This window comes from Mobula birostris, chromosome 6, assembly GCF_030028105.1.
Source record: "Mobula birostris isolate sMobBir1 chromosome 6, sMobBir1.hap1, whole genome shotgun sequence".
NCBI lineage: Eukaryota > Metazoa > Chordata > Chondrichthyes > Myliobatiformes > Myliobatidae > Mobula > Mobula birostris.
The window spans coordinates 24,720,840-24,742,896 of NC_092375.1; the positions used below are offsets into that span (position 1 = coordinate 24,720,840).

At 39.6% G+C, this 22,057-nt stretch overlaps 1 protein-coding gene across 1 annotated transcript in view; it reads right to left on the minus strand.

Annotated features, from left to right (window-relative positions):
- Positions 1–221: 221 nt before the first annotated feature.
- zbtb21 (zinc finger and BTB domain containing 21) overlaps positions 222–22,057 on the minus strand; it is a 45,645-nt gene continuing 23,809 nt past the window's right edge. Inside the window, exon 2 of the mRNA XM_072260038.1 lies at positions 222–14,611. Coding sequence (XP_072116139.1) covers positions 11,369–14,599 — 3,231 coding nt within the window. The 5' untranslated portion in view covers positions 14,600–14,611 and the 3' untranslated portion in view covers positions 222–11,368. The remainder of the gene's footprint in view (positions 14,612–22,057) is intronic.

The window sequence follows — 22,057 nt, forward strand, 5'->3', positions numbered from 1 at the left end:
TATAGTAACAGCTTTGAATTCCCTTTAGAATAAAGAATTACATTTTTAGCATTTAAGCAAATAACTCTTAATAATGTGCAGATTTATGCCTTCAATTTTGTTAGGAAAGCAATGTCTTCAGGATTTCAAATTCCATCTAGCTCAAAACTGAATGTAGTTTTTGTTTTAAAATGTATAGTGTTCATACAGGAAATAAGGCACCATCTGCATTTAACCACCAATTTTCAAGTATAACTTTAATTTTATTTACTTCTTAAAAAAAGATAAACCATAAATCATCAAACTGAAGTTATAATAAAATGTCCCATGTCTTTTCACAAGAGCATTATGAGCAGCTTTAATGCACATTCATGCCCAACCCTCACCACACATATTAATTCCTGTCAGAAAATGTTGGACAATCAGATTTATGTCATTTTAGTAAATAGCAGGAGGTGCAAACAAAAGCTGGAAAAGTTATTCATAATTGTAAAAAAATTCAAGATGGGAATAAAGAGGGTGACAGTTAACCAAATGATAAACGTAAATTTTTATTTCGTTAAAACCAAATGCCTCCCCTCCCCCACTATACTTCAGTAAGAACTTAGATGCCATCCTTGTAATAATGAGAAAAAGGTGGCTTACCCTGACCTGCTCTTGCTTGTGTAAACAAGCAATGGCACTGTAACAGACTTGGCAACTTTTCAATTGCTGGATATGGTGCAGGATCAAAGGATACAAGAAAAGTAATTGGACAATAAGGCATTTTCTCTTTTTATCCTCCCCTCCCTTCACATAGTTTCGTAAACTAGCTCATTTACTTTATTCAAATCATATGTAGAAGTTTTGATTTTCCATGTTCTTCAGACTATTCAGTGAATGCTTCAATAACTGCATTTATATTTTGATTTTCTTACACTTCTTAATTAGAAAAGGAATACAAATACGGAAGATAACATAACCTTTGACTCAAAACTGGGTGTCCAATTCTGAAGAAGGGTCTCAGCCTAAAACGTGGACTGATCATTTCCATTGATGCTGCCTGTCTTGCTGAGTTCCTCCTACATTATGTGTGTGTTGCTTTTGATTTCTAGCATCTGCAGAATTTCTTGTCATTATGGTTCGCCAAGTTAGTTGACATTAATATATCAATTAGGAAAGTCAAAACCTATAATGACATGAATTTATTGCAATGTTATTGCTTGAGAGTTCAGTATCATTTACTATGGAGACAGTAATTGTGAAAACCACATGCAAATAAAAATCAAGGGCAGATTAGGGTTTTTTAAAATTTCTATATGGCTCAAAACTAAACAGAGCACAGGATAGAACCAAGGTGTGGTGTGATCACTGGCCATATTCAGAAATGTGCTCTGCTGCTGATAATTTCATTGAAAAGTTCAATCCCTACTAAATATAAAACATGAATATAGAAAAAGAAACTCATTCAAATAAATATCCTATTTAGTCCTGGCTATTAGTGTATGGACAAATTCACAACCTACACTATGTAAAATCGGGAATTTTGGCAAAAGTCTTGGGGAATGGAGCTTCCATATTTGAAAAATAATCTCTCTTCCAGCATGATTTTAAGCAGCTGTGGCAGGGAACATAGTAAGTAACAAGCTGATCTAGACTCTTTTATCTTTTGCTTTTATGTTGTTGTATCAGAACACTGAAAAACTGCTGAGTTAATTGCAGCAAGGTCATAAGGACCAAGCTGCATGATGAGAAGCACCTTTCTCATTGGACTTCGTTCCATGTGATTCTTTCAAAAAAGAGTACATTTATGCCTTTCCTAACAGGGAAATAAAAATCCATACAGTTCTTAAGAAAAACAAAATTCAGCTATTACTGTTATCTTTTAGAAACATAAAGCTTGATTTTAAAAATAAACAAGTCACTGCCTAATAATTCCAAAAAAATCTAATTTATAAATTTTGCACTTAACAATTATTTTTCTGAAAAATATCTAGGAAATTCTTATTACTATACATAAGGTCCCAAAACTAATGACAAAAAAATCCGTTTGTTACTGCATGGACAAACAGTATTATTTTGTACAGAACATAATTAATTATTAAAGTACAAATGCTGCAATACATTCGTTAACATTCCAGAAATTAAAACAGTATATTATACCTGTATTACACTGACTGTAAAGCCTATTTCCAGGCACTTGATTATTAGTCACCCATCTATTTATATGAAGTCAACTTTAAATTACAGAATTCCATTCAACTGTTTGCTTGTGAACTTCTCTGTGAATATTTCTAACAATGAGGATCAGCATTAAGTACTCACTATACAGTGAGTATAGTGCCATCTATTGAGCTATAGTACATTCTAATTTCTGCCTTGGAGCCCCAGCCTTACATTTTTCTGCAGCCACTACTTTGAGTGCAAATTTATAGATACTAATCTATACTGCAAATACTAAGTATAAATACTGCATAAAACTAAAGATTAATTTGAGGCCAACTTAGTTTTCATACATGAATCTGCCTGATATTACTTTCACAGCAGGTATATAAAAAATGGGTTAAAAAGTGCTAATTATTTCAGTCTCCATCAAAACAGCACTAAACCACCACTGCCATCCATATATACTCTCACTTAATTTTAATTAGACTCTAAGAGAGTAAAGTGTGCCATCAGGTAAGTGATCCTTAATCACATACAGTGGTGCTAGAAAGTTTGTGAACCTTGTAGAATTTTCTCTATTTCTGCGTAAATACAATCTAAAATATGAACAGATCTTCACACAAGTTCTAAAACTACATAAGGGGCACCCAATGAAATAACTAATACCAAAATATTATACTTGTTCATTTATTTATTGTGAAAAATGATTCAATATTATATCTATTTGTTGGAATAAGTATGTGAATCTCTTGGGTAATGCCTTCTACAAAAGCTATTTGGAGTCAGGTATTCCAACTAATGAGATGAGATTGGTGGTGTGGGTTGTAGAGGTGCCCTGCCCTATAAAAAAGACACACAAACTCAGGATACTGACAGAACCTGCTCTTCTCAAGAAAGATCTGTTTATGTGCATCATGCCTCGATGAAAACAACTTTCGTAAGAGCTTAGAAGAATTGTAGAGATGCATGAAGCTGGAAAAGGCTACAAAAGCGTTTCTAAAGATCTGAGTGTTCATCAGTCCACAGTAAGAGAAATTGTCTACAAATGGAGGAAACTCAGTGCTGTTGCTACTCTCCCTAGGAGTGGGCATCCTGAAAAGATCACACCGAGAACATAACATGCAACGTGGAAGGTAGTGGAAAAAAAAACCCAAGGGTAACAGTAAAAGAACTGCAGAAATCTCTAGAACTCTGTTCATGTGTCCACTATAAGAAAAACACAGAACCGAATAGTGTTCATGGAAGGACTTCATGGAGGAAATCACTGCCTTTGCCAGAAGGCTTATACTGGGGATGAGATTCGTCTTTCAGCAGGACAATGACCAAAAGCACAGTGGCTTCAAATGAAGAAAACTGATTCCTTGAGTGGCTCAGTCGAGTCCTGACCTTAATCGTCTTGGCAAGACCTCAAGATTGCTGTTCACTACCACTCCCCAACTAACTTGGCACAGCTTGAGCCATTTTACCAGGAGGAATCAGCAAACCTTGTCCATCAAGTTATGCAAAGATTATAAAGACTTACCCCAAAAGACTACTGACTGTAATAGCTGTGAGGTGGTTCAACTAAGTACTGAAAAAAAAGGGGATGAATACTTTTGAACTGCTGACATTTCAGTTTTTGAATTTTTAAGTTTTTCATGATTTACAATTTCCTTTTATTTTGGGGCTTTACTGTGAAAAAAGGAGGATGTGATTCGCAAATAAAAAAAATCTCAGTTAAATTGATCAAATTCCCTGGTTGTAATGCTCATTTATGTGAACAAAGGGTTGGATGCTGAATACCTATACAAGGCATTGTATTTAAAGTGGAGCTTGATAGGTTCCTGATTAGTCAGAGTGTCAAAGGTAAGGCGAGAAGGCAGAATGGCCTAATTCAGCTCCCATGTCTTATGGTTTTATCTAAACTGACACGCTGCAGTACTGAGAGAATACTGATGGAGAATCCACCATTCTGGTGAGATGCTAAAACACAACAATATCTGCTTTCTCAGATGAATGTATGAGATTGTTTCAAACTGTTTTTTTAAAAATCATTTCTAGCCAGGTTTGTCAACGTCACTAAAATTGAAAACATAGCTAGTTGTTTGTAGGAGCTTCCAGTGTGCAATTTGGCTACAGCTTAAACACACTATAAGTCTTCAGAAATATCATGACAGCTGCAAAGTACTTTGGGAATTTTAAGATTGTGAAAGGTACCACTGTATATAATTTTCAGATATTGGAAATTTCTATGTACGTGATTTCACCCTCTGACTATTTAATCATTTGTCATGCATAATCATATATCTGACTTATACTCAAAGCAAGAATGCAAAACATGAACCAAGATCCCAATCAAAGTTAGGAAATTCACATTTGGATCTAATGTACACTACAATGGTATATAAATCAGATGCACTTTGCAGCCTAGAAAGTTACAAGTACCATAGAGAACAGACTGAGTTTTATAAAAGAAAATCAAGATTATTAATTTTTTTTTATAACGCAGAGGCTACTTGGCCTATCAAATCCATGCCTGCTCCAGGCAGTGCAATGTTATCAGTCCCATTTCCCTCTTAACTACCTAAAACACTGCAACTTATTCACTTTAGCCCATCAACTTCCCGTTAAATCCATTTGCCATTTACAGTGGTCACTTAATCTATCAGAATAACCTCGGGATGTGGGAGAAAACCAGAGCACTTGGTGAAACCAGGTAGTCACAGGGAGAACATGCAAACTTCAAACAAGTAGCTACTACATTCGTTTTTCTTCCTCATCTCCAATATTAGACCAGGCCGTGAGCTCCCTGCAATTGAGAGACATCATTGGCAACACGTGCCTGGGACAGCAAGGCCTCGGCTCTGCACACTTCCAACAATGGGGGAGTGCAAGTGCAAGGGGTAGGTGTGACATGGTCCAGGCAGAGGTACGGAACTGCGAGGACAAAAGGTGGGTATCCAAGGCAGTGGAGTTGGGGGTCACAGGGCGCCTGGACGAAATGGGATCTTCCCAAGTGCAAGAACACTTGGGCAGAGCTTTGGAGACTGGAGCTCTTCCGCATTTGTTTCCTCCTGTGTTCTGCGTACGACACTCTCCTTACACCTTCACAGCTGCACACATGGGGTCTGAGAGGGGACATTAACAGCAAGCTTTGCGGTCAGTGGGGTTCACTGGCACACATACTGTCAGGATACAAAACAGCTTTAACACAAGGACAGTATACGTGGCACCATGAGAAGGTCCTGCTGTCCCTTGCTGACATACTGGACCGGGAGAGGTGTAAAAAGAGACCCGATGGCAGAAAGGTAAACAGGGCAGTCATTTTCATCAAGGGGAGGGCTATGACAGTCATATCAAAGAGCCTAAATCCAATCTGCTGCAAATTGCCAAATCATGGGAGATGAGGGTCAATGTGGGGTGGAAGCTGCAGTTCCCAGAAGTGGGGCAAACCACACTTCAACCAGACATCATACTGTGGTCTAATTAAGACAAGAAAATCACCCTGGTGGAATTCACAGTACAATGGAAAGATTGAAAAAGTAAGGAGGCATGGGATCCAAGGGGACATTGCTTTGTGGATCCAGAACTGGCTTGCCCACAGAAGGCAAAAAGTGGTTGTAGCTGGGTCATATTCTCCATGGAGGTCAGTCACCAGTGGTGTGCTTCAGGGATCTGTTCTGGGACCCCTACTCATCATGATTTTTATAAATGACCTGGATAAAGATGTGGAGGGATGGGTTAATAAATTTGCTGATGACACAAAGGTTGGAGGTGTTGTGGATAGTGCGGAGGGCTGTTAAGAGGTTACATCGGGACATTGATAGGATGCAAAATTGGGCTGAGAAGTGGCAGATGGAGTTCAACCCAGTTAAGTGTGAGATGGTTTGTTTTGGTAGGTTAAATATGATAACAGAATATAGTATTAATGGTAAGACTCTTGGCAGTGTGGAGGATCAGAGGGATTTTGGGGTCCAAGTCCATAGGACACTCAAAGCTGCTGCGCAGGTTGACTCTGTGGTTAAGAAAGCATACGGTGCACTGGTCTTCATCAATTGTGGGACTGAGTTTAGGAGCTGAGAGGTAATGTTGCAGCTATATAGGGCCCTGGTCAGACCCCACTTGGAGTACTGCGCTCAGTTCTGGTCAGCTCGCTACAGGAAGGATGTGGAAACCATATAAAAGGGTGCAGAGGATGTTTACAAGGATGTTGCCTGGATTGGGGAGCACGTCTTATAGGAATAGGTTGAGTGAACTCGGCCTTTTTTCCTTGAAGCGACGGAGGATGAGAGGTGACCTGATAGAGGTGTATAAGATGATGACAGGCATTGATTGTGTGAATAGTCAGAGGTTTTTTCCAAGGGTTAAAAGGGCTAGCATAACACAGTTTAAAGGTGCTTGGAAGTAGTAGATTCCAGGTACAGGGGTAAGTTTTTTTTCCGCAGAGAGTGGTGAGTGCGTGGAATGGGCTGCCGGCGAGACAGTGGTGGAAGTGGATATGATAGGGATAGAGACTCCTGGACAGGTATATGGAGCTCAGAAAAATAGAGGGCTATGGGTAACCCTAGGTAATTTCTCAGGTAAGGACACATTCAGCACAGCTTTGTGGGCCGACGGGCCTGTATTGTGCTGTAGGTTTTCTATGTTTTTCGAATGTGAGGAGGCTCACGAGGGGAAGGCTCTGAAGTACCATTCCTGAGTTCAGGAGTGCAGGAACAAAGGATGGCTGACATGGCTATTCCCCGTGGAGATCGGCTGTAGAAAGTTCCTGACAAGGTCAATATGGAAGTTGCTGTCTGCGTTGGGCCTTCATGAAAAGAGCATGAACCAAGCAGCTCGCAGGATGGGGGAGCAGGCGAAAGGAGTGGAGCTGGAAGTCAGGAGCAGATGGGCAGTGACGTGGCCACCATTGCTGACCCACCAACTGGAGGATGTAGTGGTTAAGTGTGGAAACACTCTATGAAGGTTGAGCACCACCTGACAACATCTGCTCCTGGCGAAAGGCTATGGTTATCTCATCAGGTAACTGAAGAAAGCACCCCAGTGTATGATGCAAGCAAGTTTAATCCATACTCCAATTATTTAAGAGTCAACTTTCTAAAATAGCCATTCACAAAGTACCTGTACTAGAATTTTTGTCCAAACTTGTTTCTCCTCTACTATATCCAACTGTTCCTTAAAAATGATCATTGTACCCATAAGCATATTTCACATATCCTCAAACCTCTCCAATCCAAACAGCTGTCCAATATCAATATCAATTCTACAATTATGTTTATCCTTAGTTTAACCTATTGAACTCGTGAATGCTTTTTTGCACAATTATTATTCAAAGACTACTTTTCCAGGCCAAAATACATCATGTTTCTTTATAATTCAGAACCTTGCAATGAAGAACCGCTGAGGGCTAACACTTTGCCTTCAATATCCAAGTCTTCCTCTGTTGCTTTTTGGATGAATTTCAAGGCATGGTCTAAAATCTATGGTCTGCCTAGAACTCTACACACCACTACAATGTACCATTAGAACCTGAAACCTAGATACTAAGTTAGTTAAAAACTATTAGTTACAACACTCTAACACTGACTTCTCTGTTCTGTGACATTTCTGTGGCACTGACTTTCAATTTCATGATCTATTGGCATTATTTGCTTTCGTCTAACTCAATCTTTCTGAAATACAAACCAGTTTTGAAGATGTTATTTAATTCCACAAAATAATATTTTGTTATGCCCAAAATTTTACATTAAACTATTAAGGATGCTGAAATATAAATTGCTTAATACATCATGTTTATCCAACAAGATGTAGATTAAAAAAACTAACAATTCAATAGTGTTAATATTACAAATATTGTTTAGTCCAGTTACATTGGAACTTCTATTGGGAGCAGCTGTCACCCTACTTTACTTGAAATTCAATAAGTATTATTCATAAATAGAAGATGTAATACCAGCAAATATTTGACACTAGCAAAATTAAAATAATATTGCCTATTTTCAAAATAAGACAACACTTTGAAGATGGATCATCTATAATCCATCAATTTTTTCTCTTTAAGATTAAATCCATTATTAGGCCTGAAATCCAAGCACTGAGCCTTAGGGGATGCCTTGATTTAATTACAACTGGGAGGTATGAATGAAACTAGAGTCAAAACTTATGAAAACTTTGCTATATTGATTGTTGAAAATACTTGCACTATTTTATCACTGTTCCAAAATACTTATAAGATACTTCAATTAATTTTGGTTCCCCTGGTGAAATGGCCAATTTAATCATCATTAAGCATTACAAACAAATACCTGTCTATTATTTCGTTCTGTTTGCCAGAGATTGCTATGTGAAAAATTGTTTCCATGTTCCCTATATTACAAAGTGAAAGTACTTCAAGTATTGTAAAGAAATTTCCGATGCCCTGAATAAGAACAGTGTTCTAAAAATTTGGAACTTTAGCATTTTATACATTTTCCTTTGTTCAGAATAATCTAACCTCCTCTTGAAGTTCAATCAGCTGGGAGAGTATTGACAGTCTTGATTTAGATATCCTGGTCACCATAACTAAAAATCTCATTAATAATAAAAAAATTTAAAAGTGCACATTAAATCTATGCTATAGTGCAACCAAACATATTGATCAGCTACAATATTTATAACAAAGTTGTCTTTCTGCAATCTACAATAGGATTGTTATATTCACTGCCATTCTTTCTCTATTTCATAATTCAGTTTCTTTATCTTTTGCCAATAGAAATACTTTTTACTACCTGTAGGATCTTCTGTGCAACTTTGAAAACAAACAATGTAACTATCTAATGCCAACCAGGGCAGTAATATACATATATAATCCTAGTTATAGACTACCTTACTCCTCAGTGTAACACTGCTCTCTTATTTCCTGGATTTGGGAAAAGTCATGAAAGGTTAATACATTTTTTAAACCTTCAAAACTAACTTCCCTTTTAAATTTGGTTAATCAATGAAAGTATCATTGTCAACAAATAGTTAATTATTTCAGCCACCTTGTCTTTGTTAAGCTGACTGGTGTTTACGCTGACAAAATTAGATTCCAGGCTAAGAGTGGAGCAGTTTTATTATGAGAAAGATCTTTTTAAATTAAAAAGACTACATTTGGCTCTAGAGTTCCAATTTTAAAAGCAATCAGTTAACAAGATTATAGGGAATATTGACTTCTGTTCCTTGTTTACTGCCGTAAATGACATTTACCTGGAAATAAAGATTTTTACACAATTATATTCTACGTTGGTAATACAAAGTTCATTAGCTCAAGAATTAAGTTGAAAATGTCCAAAGCCACAGACCGTATATTGTCCTTTAAGATAACAATTCTGAAAATAAATGTTTAGCTACAATGAAAAATTAAGCTACTTGATTTCTTCTGGATTAAGATGAATTTTGCACTGATAATTATATTACAGATATAAGCAATAGTCCTGCCAGTTATTAATAGAAGCTTTCTGATTTTCTACTTGGGTGGAATGAGAAAGACTTTATCTGGTCCTTCAAATCATTTTAATGTAAATCACAACTGGATGCAGATCAGGAAAAACAAAACTGTTATGATCTTACTGGTCTGGACATGCCAGTATGTTTTCAATACAGCACTATCCCTACAGCAGAATCTGGTCAGATAATTCATATTTGAATGTCAAACAAATACTAACCAGATGTCTTTCTATTAATTCCATGTAAAAAAAATATTATTATGCAAAACATACTTATGGCCTGAAATGAAGGACACTGAATGACAACTTCAGTCACTGGCAGATTCTATGAAAATTTAAGTTCTTACAAACAAATGCAATGGCAATGAACTATCCACTCTGCTGCACTACACTATTGACCTTCCTGAGATTATATTCAACAAAAACAAAGTCAGTGTAATGCAAAGTCAGTGTAATGCTCTATTTTCTGTGCCATTGCATTTCACTGTTACCTCAGATTATAATAAAAACACTATGCATTTATTACAAACTGGCCTGATCAGACATTCTGTACATAATTCTGAAAGACATACAGTATCCTCTTCCATGATCTCATTTATTGTCATTATTAGCAAATCATTATTTCACTAACTTTGAATTCATTGTAATAGACTTAAAGAATTCAGTTATTAAGCAAACAAACCTGAACATTGCCTATCACACAAAAGAGAACTTGTGGTGGGAGTATGTGCTAGACTGTGCCCATTCTACTGTTCTCCATTAAAGTTCCAGTTATCATCTTTCAACATACACATATGCTGATGGAGGATTAATACGGTTCTTGGGCATAGTATTTGGTTCCTTTCTCAAACTATTTGGAACTTTCATTCGTCTTGTCTGCTAATTCTGGTCCTCATCACAGCATACTTTTAAACTTGAATTTCAATGTGTATTTCAGATCTCACAATGGAAGCACTTTTTCTTTAAATAGGTACAGTATAAAATCTTTGAATGACTGAGAGCACATGAATAAAGATAATATTTATCCCTCTCTGGCTGGAGGTTGCAAATTATTTCTTGGAGTTCACCTCAGTTAAAATTCCATTGCTTGCAGTAGTTTCTCATCCACGGTACTAACTGGTAAAGAGTGATTGACAACCATGCTTCAGTTTCTTCTCCAATCTCCTGACTGGTTTACAACTTATTTGTTGTAGGAGATCCCAATTAATTCCAAGGAGCTTTTAATGAGTTAAATCTACACTGATTGAACAACGAATTGCAACACATCCATAGAACTTAACCATTGTGTCTGTATTCCAACTTTTGCTGTGCTGAAGATAAATGTAACATTGTATCTGATTCCGTCCAATCTAACAGTCAATCTGTCAAAACAACTGACCCAGTAATTGTTAATTAAGTTGTTGCTAATGGAATAAAATTGCTTTAATATAATCTAAACTTCATGTTATTCAATTTTAAAACCACATGGTAAGCAGTCATCTCAATGCATCAACTGGTTCAGCAGTATTCATTCAGTCCTACTTAAATGAAGATTCTATAATACTGGTAAACTCCCATCACATAAAAATATGCTTCTATATAGCACCGGAATAACAATGATGGATTTTTTAAAAAAAACTCTAGACATTTTACTTTCTTCTATCAGTAATACCAGTTTTATATATTACTTTACAGCTTTCTTAACAAACTCTTTAATATACTAAACACTTATATTGCCTTACATTCAGCCCATGCTCTTTGCACCTTTTCAATAAATCTAGTGGAATTCCGTAGAAATCATAGGAGAATTAAATCTTGTCTCAGTTGTGTGTCTGTTCATGGCTCCACAAACTGAAAGCGGTCTTGAAAGTCCTGCGGCAAAATTTGCACATGAATGGCCTTTCAAAGGTAGCTGCTGAAAGAGGAGGGGCCTGTGAAAAAAGTGTATCTGATGCCTGTGGGCTGCGGGACCTGTCTGAGTGATTAGAAGGGGGTTCAGGGTCAGGGGAGTGCTCTTGAGGTGGTGGCGGGGGTGGAGGAGGCGGAACACGAGAAGGACTTCTTGCAGGTTTAGAGAATTCAAGATGTTCTCCTGATTGAGAAATGTGAGACTGGAAGTGGCTCCAGAGACGGAAGTTGGTACGGAAGGCTTTATGGCAAACGTGGCAAATGAATGGCTTAACAGCGCACAGCAATTCCTGATGACGTTCCAGCTGCTTATGGATCGTGAAGAGCTTGCCACATTTTTCACACGGCCAAAGTCCACGTTCTCCTTTGTATGTTAGGTCTTCTGGTTCCCCACTGCAACTGTTTGATTCAGAGGCTATGCCTTCCAAATGGATGGGATTAGAAGAGACCTCATCAGAGAGATGATCATCTTTAGTGTTGGTATTTCTGCAACTTGAGACACTCAGATCTTCAGGAAAGCAAGAGGAGTCTTCAGAATCAACATACATAGGTTCTGAAGAATCAGTGCATACTTCGTCGTCCTTTGAAGTATTGGGGCTGGCTACTGAGTTTTCTCCAACTTCAGTCTGACCTTCCTTTGGCAATAAACCATTATGACATATTGAATCCAAGCAAGACTGTTCTACTGGGGCCATTGTATTTTCATTGTGGACTTCGATCTGATGACGCCAAATGCTGAAGGAGGACTTAAATGTACGTTTACACTCTAGGCAGGTTAGTTTCTTGTATTCACACTGACTTTCGTGCTCTTGCTTTAGTTCTCTGGAACAGAACCTAAGGCTACAGTAGCAGCACACAGTAACATTCCTACAAATCCTCTCATGTTTTGCCTTCTCTGCCATCGATGGCATCTTGGTATTGCAATGCTCACACTGATGTTCAGTACTATCTTCACTTAGATTTTCAGTTATACCTTGTTCTTTTGACTTGAAAGCCTTGTTATAGAGCTTGCAAACAAAGGGCTTCTCACCTGGGTGGGTCTTCATGTGTTGCCTGTAACGCGACAAGAAGCGGAACAGCTTTCCACATGTAGTGCAGATGTATACACCTTTGGTTACAGACTTCAAATTCTTTTTGAATCCTTGTTCTGATCGTAGGCCTGGGTAACTATGAGAGATCTGCTTGCGGCGCAACTTGTGAAAAAGGGCCTTCTTGATCTCCCTCTCACGTATCATGTCACTCAGTTTCTTCTGAAATTTTTCTTCTGAAACTGGACCAGAGCTGGTGGCTGCCGATGGATTGATAACCACTCCATGTTGTGTTTGGCAGTGTGTCCAAACTTTGAAATTGGTAAGAAATCTCTTGTGGCAGATATCACAGGCGTATGGCTTATCTGGGTTATGGTACATGTCGACATGGCGGAAAAGGCCTGCTGTAGATCGGAATATCTTGAAGCAGGTCCTGCACTTGAACTGTTTACCAGTTATTGCTGATTCAGGATCAGAATATTCCTCCTTGTTCTCATCAGTCTTCAACAAATCGGGATTAGCATCACCTGTAGTAGGGCTTGAACTTTCCACAAAGCTTTGTGTTATTTTGGGAGAATGTTGGAAAGATTCTGATTTTTCAAAAGAAAACTTTGCATTTTCAGCCTGGAATCTTCTCTTCACTGGTAGCATTGACGTTCTTCTGTTCCTCTCTGCATTTTTCACTGCGAATTCCTTACTGGTAGATGGTGAAGTTTCTCCCACAGTAACCCGAATGATATCAGAAGTTTCTGAGACAGGACTACAAGGTTCTGTTTTCACTTTAACAGCTGTTGATAATGAGATGACCTCAGCATCTGCAGGCCGAGATACACTAAGTTGTTTTGGACGACACGTCTGCCCAACCTGAGGCATATCTTTTTGAAGTTGTTGCTTTATTGTATCTGCGTTTAACAGCTTTTGAGATGATACATCGCAAGCCAACTCCAGTGGTTCAGGCTTACACACTGATGATGAGCCATAGTTCAGTTTCTGATCAAGAGGAGAAGAGTAACAAGGGACCTGACTATCCATTGACAATGACCTCCGAAGTAAACTTTTCACTAGTGGACCACTGCTGACAACAGTCTGGCTGTTAGACTGCAATCTTGGAGGTTGAACTGCGGGCCCCACCTTGGTATAATATAACAAATTATTCTCTTCCATTATACCAGGATTTACTGTGTGCCCAGATTTTTGTTGGGAATATGCAAATCCTGTGGTTCCATGAAATGAGAATGCAGGTGTTAGTTGTGGCCTAGACAAAGGCTTTCCATTGACTAGGAGGTCAGTCAGACTTTGCCTTGTATCAGAAACTTTGCCAGTGAAACTTGAAGTGCCATCCATGCTCATGGAACTTTTCCTATCCCACCAAAATCTCATCCTACCATTTCGTTCTTCCAGAGATTTGATGGCTTCATGGTATTTTGTGTTGCCTAAAGTACCAGGCATATCCTTTAACATCGGTTGTCCTTTATCTTCCAATAGGTGAGTCGTCTCAACATCTCTAGCCACAGCACTAGAATTTGCTCTTAGGGCATTCATCAAAGATGAGGATTTAATACTGTGTCTTGGTTCTTCCTCTGATGTTTCCTTTTTCTGAGTGGAATCAGCACCCTTTGCTTCAGACTCGTTGCTATTTTTATCAAGGTCATTGCGACTCTGACATACAATGACACTTCGTGGCTGGGAGCTACTTCCATCATCGACTTTACTCAGCTTTTTAATAGGACCTGGTGTGCAAGAAATCTGAGGTGTCTGCGATGGGATGCTGGTGAGAAAAGAGATACCAAGGTCACCACCTAGATCATGGATGGCTGCTAGACTTTTCTTCTCTATGAAGAGGGATGAAGAGTAGATGTAATTCAGAACATTTTCAAAAATAGGTGCTTCACAGAGATCCAGCTGGAAGACTGACTGGCTCTCGTTCTCTTTCTTAGTAAATAAAGCCCGGAAGTAATCACTGCTGGCGGCCAGAACATTCTTATGGGCCCGGAATTTGTGGTCACCAACAATTAGGACTACATCACACAGCTGGCCTTTGAGACGATCTTCATTGAGTGCACTCAGGAGAGAGATGGCATGTGCTGGATTGATGTAGTGAAGTAATCCTTCCATGATCTAGTCCACCTGCAAAAGAGTAGAAAAATGAACGTCAAACATCAAAAAGAAAATATATAATGAGAATACAGCAAATACAAAAAAAAATCAAGAGAGTCTGAAGTAATCTCGACATTCTCTAACAAACACAAAGCATACAGTCATCCCTCGGTATCTGCAAGGGATTGGTTCCAGGACCCCTCCGGAGAAACCAAAATCTGCGGATGCTCAAGTCCCTGTTGTAAAATGACGTAGTATTTGCATATAACCTACACACATCCTCCCACATACTTTAAATCATCTCTAGATTATTAATAATACCTAATACAATGTAAATGCTATGTAAATAGTTGTTACACTGTTACACTGTTTAGGGAATAATGACAAGAAGTCTGTACGTTGAGTACAGACGCAACCATTCGTAGCTCTTCTGGGAACACTGATGCTGCCTCGGCATCAGCCGATGCCGATTCTCCTGTGATCTTTAAGCTCTTGAGGCTGTAGCGCTTTACATCGCCAGCCAGCCATCCCTTACTAGCCTTAAACTCCTTCCTCTCACTCACAACACAAGTAGCGAACGAACGAGACGCGAGGCAAACAATGAGTGCTGGAGAGAGACTGAGGAACTGTGAAATGGCGGGAAGCTACAGCAAGGTATGCCTACATCACTTCATTCGCGTGGATTCAGTGTAGTGCTCGGCGCGCAGCAAATTCAAGTTTTGCTTTTTAGAACTTACTGGAATTTTTTTTGGGAATATTTTTGATCCGCGATTGGTTCAATCCGCGGATGCGGAACCTGCGAATATAGAGGGCCGACTGTACTACTAAGCACAGTTAACTAAGCTATGCAACAATAGTGATATTTACAAATCCGTATGACATCCACCGAAAGCCTGATTTGATATTCTTGTCCAAATTAAATACCATATATTTAGGAAATGTTGTGATACACTGTGTATTTCCAATTTACACTGGACCATGGGAAATTCATCAAGCAAGATCTTTCAAGCATTTGGCTTTTGAACCAACCTACAAAACTCTAATCGTTCTCTCAGTATAGCAATACCATGTTCACACTGAGCACTTTGGACCATTTGTTTTTGCTTGTGCTAACTGTGCTCTTTCTTGTTAAAATAATGCTCTTTTTGTGGTTGTAGTCATCAATGTCACTGATAATTACACCCGGAGAAGTGCATCTGGCCACAGCTCCTTGCCGACTGCATTAGGAAACTGGAGCTAAAGATGGATGACCTAATGTCAGTCCATGGCCTCTTCTATTGACGTGATGGAGGCCACACTAAGGTTGGAAGAGCAACACCTTATATTCCATCTGGGTAACCTTCAACATGATGGGATGAATACTGATTTCTTGAATTTCCTGTAATTGTCCCCCACTCCATTCCTGCTTCACTCTCTCACCTTTTTCCTTACCTGCCCATCACCCCCCTCTGGTGCTCCCCTTGCTTCCATGGTCTTCTACCCTCTCCTATCAGATTGTCCCTTCTCTAGCCCTTTATCTCTTTTACTAATCAACTTCCCAGCTCTTCACTACACCACTCCCTCCTCCCGATTTCACCCATCGCCTGCCACCTTGTACTTCTTCCTCCACTCCCACCTTCTTACTCTGACGTTTCATCTTTTTTTTCCAGTCCTGAAGAAGGGTCTTGGCCTGAAATGTCAACTGTTTATTCCTTTCCATAGACGTTGCCTTACCTGCTGAGCTCCTCCAGCATTTTATGTTTGTTGCCTTGGACTTCCAGCATCTGCAGGTTTTTTTTTCTCGTGTTTGAAAGAGAATACTAGTGGCTTCTACAGATATGTTAAGAGCAAAAGGATTGCAAGGGAAAAAAATCCGTCCTCTGGAAGATCAAAATAGTAATCTATGCATGGAGCTAAAAGAGATGTGGGAGATCTTAAATGGAATTTTTGCATCTGTATTTACTCGGAAGACAGATACACAGTCTATAGAAGTGAAGCAAAACAACAGTGAGGTTATTGACTCGATACAGATTACAGCAGAGGAGGTGTTTGCTGTCTTAAGGCAAATTAGGGTGGATAAATCCCCAGGGCCTGACAAGGTGTTCCATTGGATCCTGTGGGAGGCAAGTGTAGAAATTGCAGGAGCACTCGCAGAGATATTTAAATCATCCTTAGCGACAGGTGAGGTACCGGAAGATTGGAGGATAGCTAATGCTGTTCCGCTTAAGAAAGGCTCTAAGAATAAACCAGGAAATTACAGGCCGGTGAGCCTGACATCAGTAGTAGGAAAGTTATTGTTGTAAGTTATCCTAAGGGACTGGACATATGAGCACTTGTATAGACATGGACTAATTAGGGATAGTCAGCCTGGCCTTCTGAGTGGTAGGTAGGAAGATTCCAAATCTCGTCATTTTGTTCTATATGGTGTTGAGCTCCTTGAATGTTAATATTGCATCCATGCGAAGGAAGAATATTGGACATGGCAAATGGAAAATGCCTTATTTATGGAGTCAAGCAGGTAAATCACTTGCTACAGAATACCTAGTCTCTGGCCTGCAGTTCCAGCCAAAGTATTATGTGGCTGGTCCTATTAAGTTTATGGTCAATGGAGACCCAAAGAAAAATAGCACCAATGACAGTGTTTCTCAATTCCTATTGACTTCCAGTTTGCCCATGCCCCTTGATATTCTGTCAAATACTAGCTTGATGCCAAGGGCAGTCACCCTTTTCACACCCCTGAACTTTATCTGCTTTGTCTGGAGGTGGCCAAAGCTGTAATGAGATACCGAGTGGATAGTCCTCATGGGACTTTAATGGAGCTACAGCATGCAGGTTGTTGATGAACAAATAATCAACTTTTAGCAATCTTCCATCTCTTTTCGGATAGCACGTGATCAGCTTTTGGGCACTTGGCCAAATTCAGATTTAAGTAGGGTATCAGAAATGCTTCTCAAATGTTGATATTTCATAGCTATTGTTGTATTCAGAACAGTCGTGCTTAATATGTGGAGTAAAGAGAATTTAAAGATTCAAAGTACAAACAGAATACAACTCTGAGATTCATCTTCCAACTTTCCTTTGATAGCAACTAGTGAGAGGGAGAGAAAAACATCAAATACAGGCAGATGGTACTGAACACCCATCCATCTTCCACTCTTGTCTTCATCAATTTCAACCTTGCTCAATGTCTCAATCAGAGAGAAGCAATGGACCTGCACCCTACGTCCAGACCACCAGGCTGCACACTCCACTCCCATCCTCACCGAACTCCCACAGAAACAGCAAAGCACTAGATCGCTCAATCGTCCCAAAAAACATACCATCAAAATGTAAATCACAGGGACAAATCATACACAGCTTATTAGAAGAATCATATTTGAAAGAAGTAAAAGTAGTTTTGTGAACTGTCTGCAGGAAGCTGCCATCAGTCACACAATTTGCTGGCACCATCTTGAACATATATTCTCATTTGTTATGATGGGATCTGATATGAAGATCAAGATGCCTTATCCACTCAGCTTTTCCAGCTAAAGATAGCAGTAAATACTTGGTTTTCTGTTTTGCACTCATGGGGTTTGGCATCAGTGCAAAACAAGGCCTTACTGTTGCTGTCTAACTTGCATCAATGATTTTGTTTCTGGGAGGAGTACCTATGTTCATCTCACTGGATGGGAAGGCTCTACAACAGTTAGTCAGAACTGTCTAACGCATCACTGACACCAGCCCATCCATCATCAAGGACATATATACAGAAAATCTGCTGCAAAAGTCCAGCTACATCTCGAAGGATCCCATCCACCCTTTCTCCTAGATTGCTTCGTCCCACACCCATTAAGGAGGCTACATAGCATTCATGTCAGAACCACCAGACTCAAAAACTGTAACTTTCCCAAACAATAAGGCTGATCAATACCTCCATTGACTAATCCTCCCCTCTACACCCCACCATCACTATTACCTAATCATTTCCTGTCAGTCACCTTATAAGATTACACCATAAGATGTAGGAGCAGAATTAGGCTATTTGGCTCATCAAATCTGTTCTGCTATTTCATCATGGCTGAACCATTTCCCTCTCAGCCCCAATCTCCTGCCTTCCCCCATATCCCTTCATACCCTCACTAATCAAGAATCTATCAAACTCTGCCTTAAATATACCCATGACTTGGCCTCCAGTCGCCTGTAGCAATGAATTCCACAGATGCACCACTCTCTGGCTAAAGGCATTCCACCTCATCTCCATTTTAAAAGGATGTCCCTCTGAGGCTGTGCCCTCTGGTCCTAGACACCCCCACCATAGGAGACAACCTCTCCACATCCACTCTATCTAGGACTTTCAACATTCAATAGATTTCAATGAGATTCCCTCCTCATTCTTCTGAATTCCAGTGAGTATAGATCCAGAGCCATCAATTGGTCCTCGTATGGTAACTCTTTCAGTCCTGGAATTATTTGCCTTCCTCATCACTGACTCAACCTGCAAATTAACCTTTAGGGAATCCTGCATAAGGACTCCCAAGTCCCATTGCACCTCCAATTTTTGACCTTGCTCTCCATTTAGAAAATAGTCTATACCTTTACTTTTTCTATCAAAGTCTTTCTGACACTGTATTCCCCCACCTCTTCTTTGCCCATTCTCCTAAACTGTCTAGATCCTTCTGCAGCTTCACTGCTTCCTCAACACTAACTGCCTCTCCATCTATCTTTGTATTATCCGCAAACCTGGCCACAAAATCATCAATTCTGTCATCTAAATCATTGACTTAGTATAAAAAGCAGTGGTCCCAATACAGACCCCTATGGAACACCTCTAGTCACTGGCAGCCAACCAGAAAAGTCTCCCTTTATTCCCACTTTTTGACTTTTGCCAATCAGCCAACACTCTATCTCTGCTGGTATCTTTCCTGTAATACCATGGGCTCTCAATTTGTCAAGAAGGCTCATGTGCAGCACCTTGTCAAAGGCCTTTTGAAAATCCAAGTACACAACATCCACTAATTTCCTTTTGTCTGTTCTGCTTGTCATTTCTTCAAAGAATTTCAACAGATTTATCTGGCAAGATTTTCCCTTAAGGAAACCATGCTGACTTGGCCTATTTTATCATGTGCCTCCAAATACCCTGAACACATACCTTTAACAGTCAACTCCAAAGCCTTCCCAACCACTGAGGTCTGACTAACTAGCCTATACTTTCCTTTCTTCTGCCTCTCCTTCTTGAAGGGCAGAGTGACATTTGCAAATTTCCAGTCTTTTGGAACCATGCCAGAATCTATTGATTTTTGAAAGATCACTACTAATTCCTCTACAATCTCTTCAGTCATCCCTTTCAGAATGCTGGAGTTTCGAGCATCTGATTTATGTGATTTATCCACCTTCAGACCTTTTAGTTTCCCAAGCACGTTCTCCCTAGTAATGCCAAGTTTACTCACTTCTGCCTCCTGACTCTCTCAAACTTCTGGCATACTGCTAGTGTCTTCCACAGTGAAGACAGATGTAAAATAGTTATTCAGTTTGTCCACCATTTCTTTGTTCCCCATTACTACCCATCCAGCATCAATTATCAGTGATTCAATATCTACTCTCACCTCTCTTTTACTCTTTATCTGAAGAAACTTTTGATATCCTCTTTAATATGATTGGCTGGCTCTCCTTCATATTCTATCTTTTCCTTGATGACTTTGTAGTCGCCTTCTGTTGGTTTTTAAAAGCTTCCCCCCAATTCTCTAACTTTTTGCTCCATTATATGCCATCTCTTTGGCTTTTATTTTGGCTCTGCCTTCCCTTGTCAGCTATGGCTGCATTATACTGCTTTAATAATACTACTACTTCGAGATATATCTATCCTGCACCTTCAAAATTTCTCCCTGAGATTCCAGTCATTGCTGCTCTGCCATCATCCCTGCTAGTGACCCCTTCCAATTAACTTTAGACAACTCCTTTCTCATGCCTCTTTAATGCCCTTTACTCAACTGTAATACTGATACATCTGACTGTAGCTGCTCCCTCTCAAGTTGCAGGGTGAATTCTAACATACTATGATCACTGTCCTCTCAGGATTCTTTTACCTTAAATTCTCTAATCAATTCCAGTTCTTTGCACAATAACCAATCCAGAATAGCTGACCCCCTAGTGGGCTCTAGCATGAGCTGCTCTAAAAAGCCATCTTGTAGACATTTTACAAACTCCCCCTCTTGGGATGCAGCACCAACCTAATTTTCCCAATCTATTTGCATATTGAAATCCTCCATGACTATCGTAACTTTGTCCTTTTGACATGCCTTTTCTATCTCCTGTTGTAATTTGTAACCCACATCTTCGTTACTGTTTGGAGGCCTATATATATTTTCAACCTTGCAGTTTCTTAGCTCTACCCATAACGATTCTGTGATAAAGTATGTAAAGGGTTAACACGGTCAGTTAAACATAGCAGGCTGTTTTCTCTGAAAGAAACCATTGATGATCAACACATGTGCTATTCAATGCTGAGCAATATTTCTTCTCGAAGTTAGCCAGGTGATGTTTCAGGGTCCTTGTCCTTGTGCAGTCATATGCAGAGATAAGACCAGTCTGTCCTATGTATGAGGCCATTATACCTATTCTGTAATTTGCCTCTCGGTACTGTCAAGCACATAAATAAGTTTGACTCCAGCTTGGTATATGTGGGGGTATTTGAACAAATATATCTCTTCTGTAAGGGGAATTGTTCGTTGGTGGACCGGGCAAGAAGAGCCACAGACTGGTCTTGTTTGAGTGACTAACTGAGTAAGCCCCGGGGGCTTTGAATAAAGAGTTTGTCTCTGAGTAACTTTATCCCAATTTGACTACCACATCTGATCCTACGTCATCTCTTAATAAGGACTTGATTTTATTTTTTGCCAACAGAGTCACCCACCCCCTCTGCCTACCTGTCTGTCTTTTTGATACAATGTGTATCCTTGGATGTTAAACTCCTAACTACAATCTACTTTCAGCCATGACTCAGTATGCCCACATCATACCTGCTAATTTCCAACTCATCTACCTTAATCAGTATTCTGCGTGTATTTAAATAACACTTTCAGTCCTGTATTCATATTGCAATTCATCCCGTTGACTGCAATTTTTCCCAATCTCTAGCCTATCCTTACTACACATTGCCACTGTTTGTAAACCAACCACCCTATCTTCAGCCCTATCACTCTGGTTCCCACCCCCTGCAAAATTAGTTTAAACTCTTCCAAACAGCTCGAGTAAACCTGCCCGCCAGGATATTGGTCCCTCTTGGGTTCAGGTGTAACCTGTCCCTTTTGTACCTTCCGCTGAAAAGATCCTATTGATCCAGAAATCTGCACCCCTGTCCCTTACACCACTTCCTCAGCCACACATTTATCTGCCAAATAATCCTTATCCTCACTGGCACACGGCACAGGTAGCAATCCAGAGATTACTATCCTGGCGGTCTTGCTTTTCATCTTTCTAGCTAGCTCCATAAAATCTCTTTTTAGGACTTCCTCCACA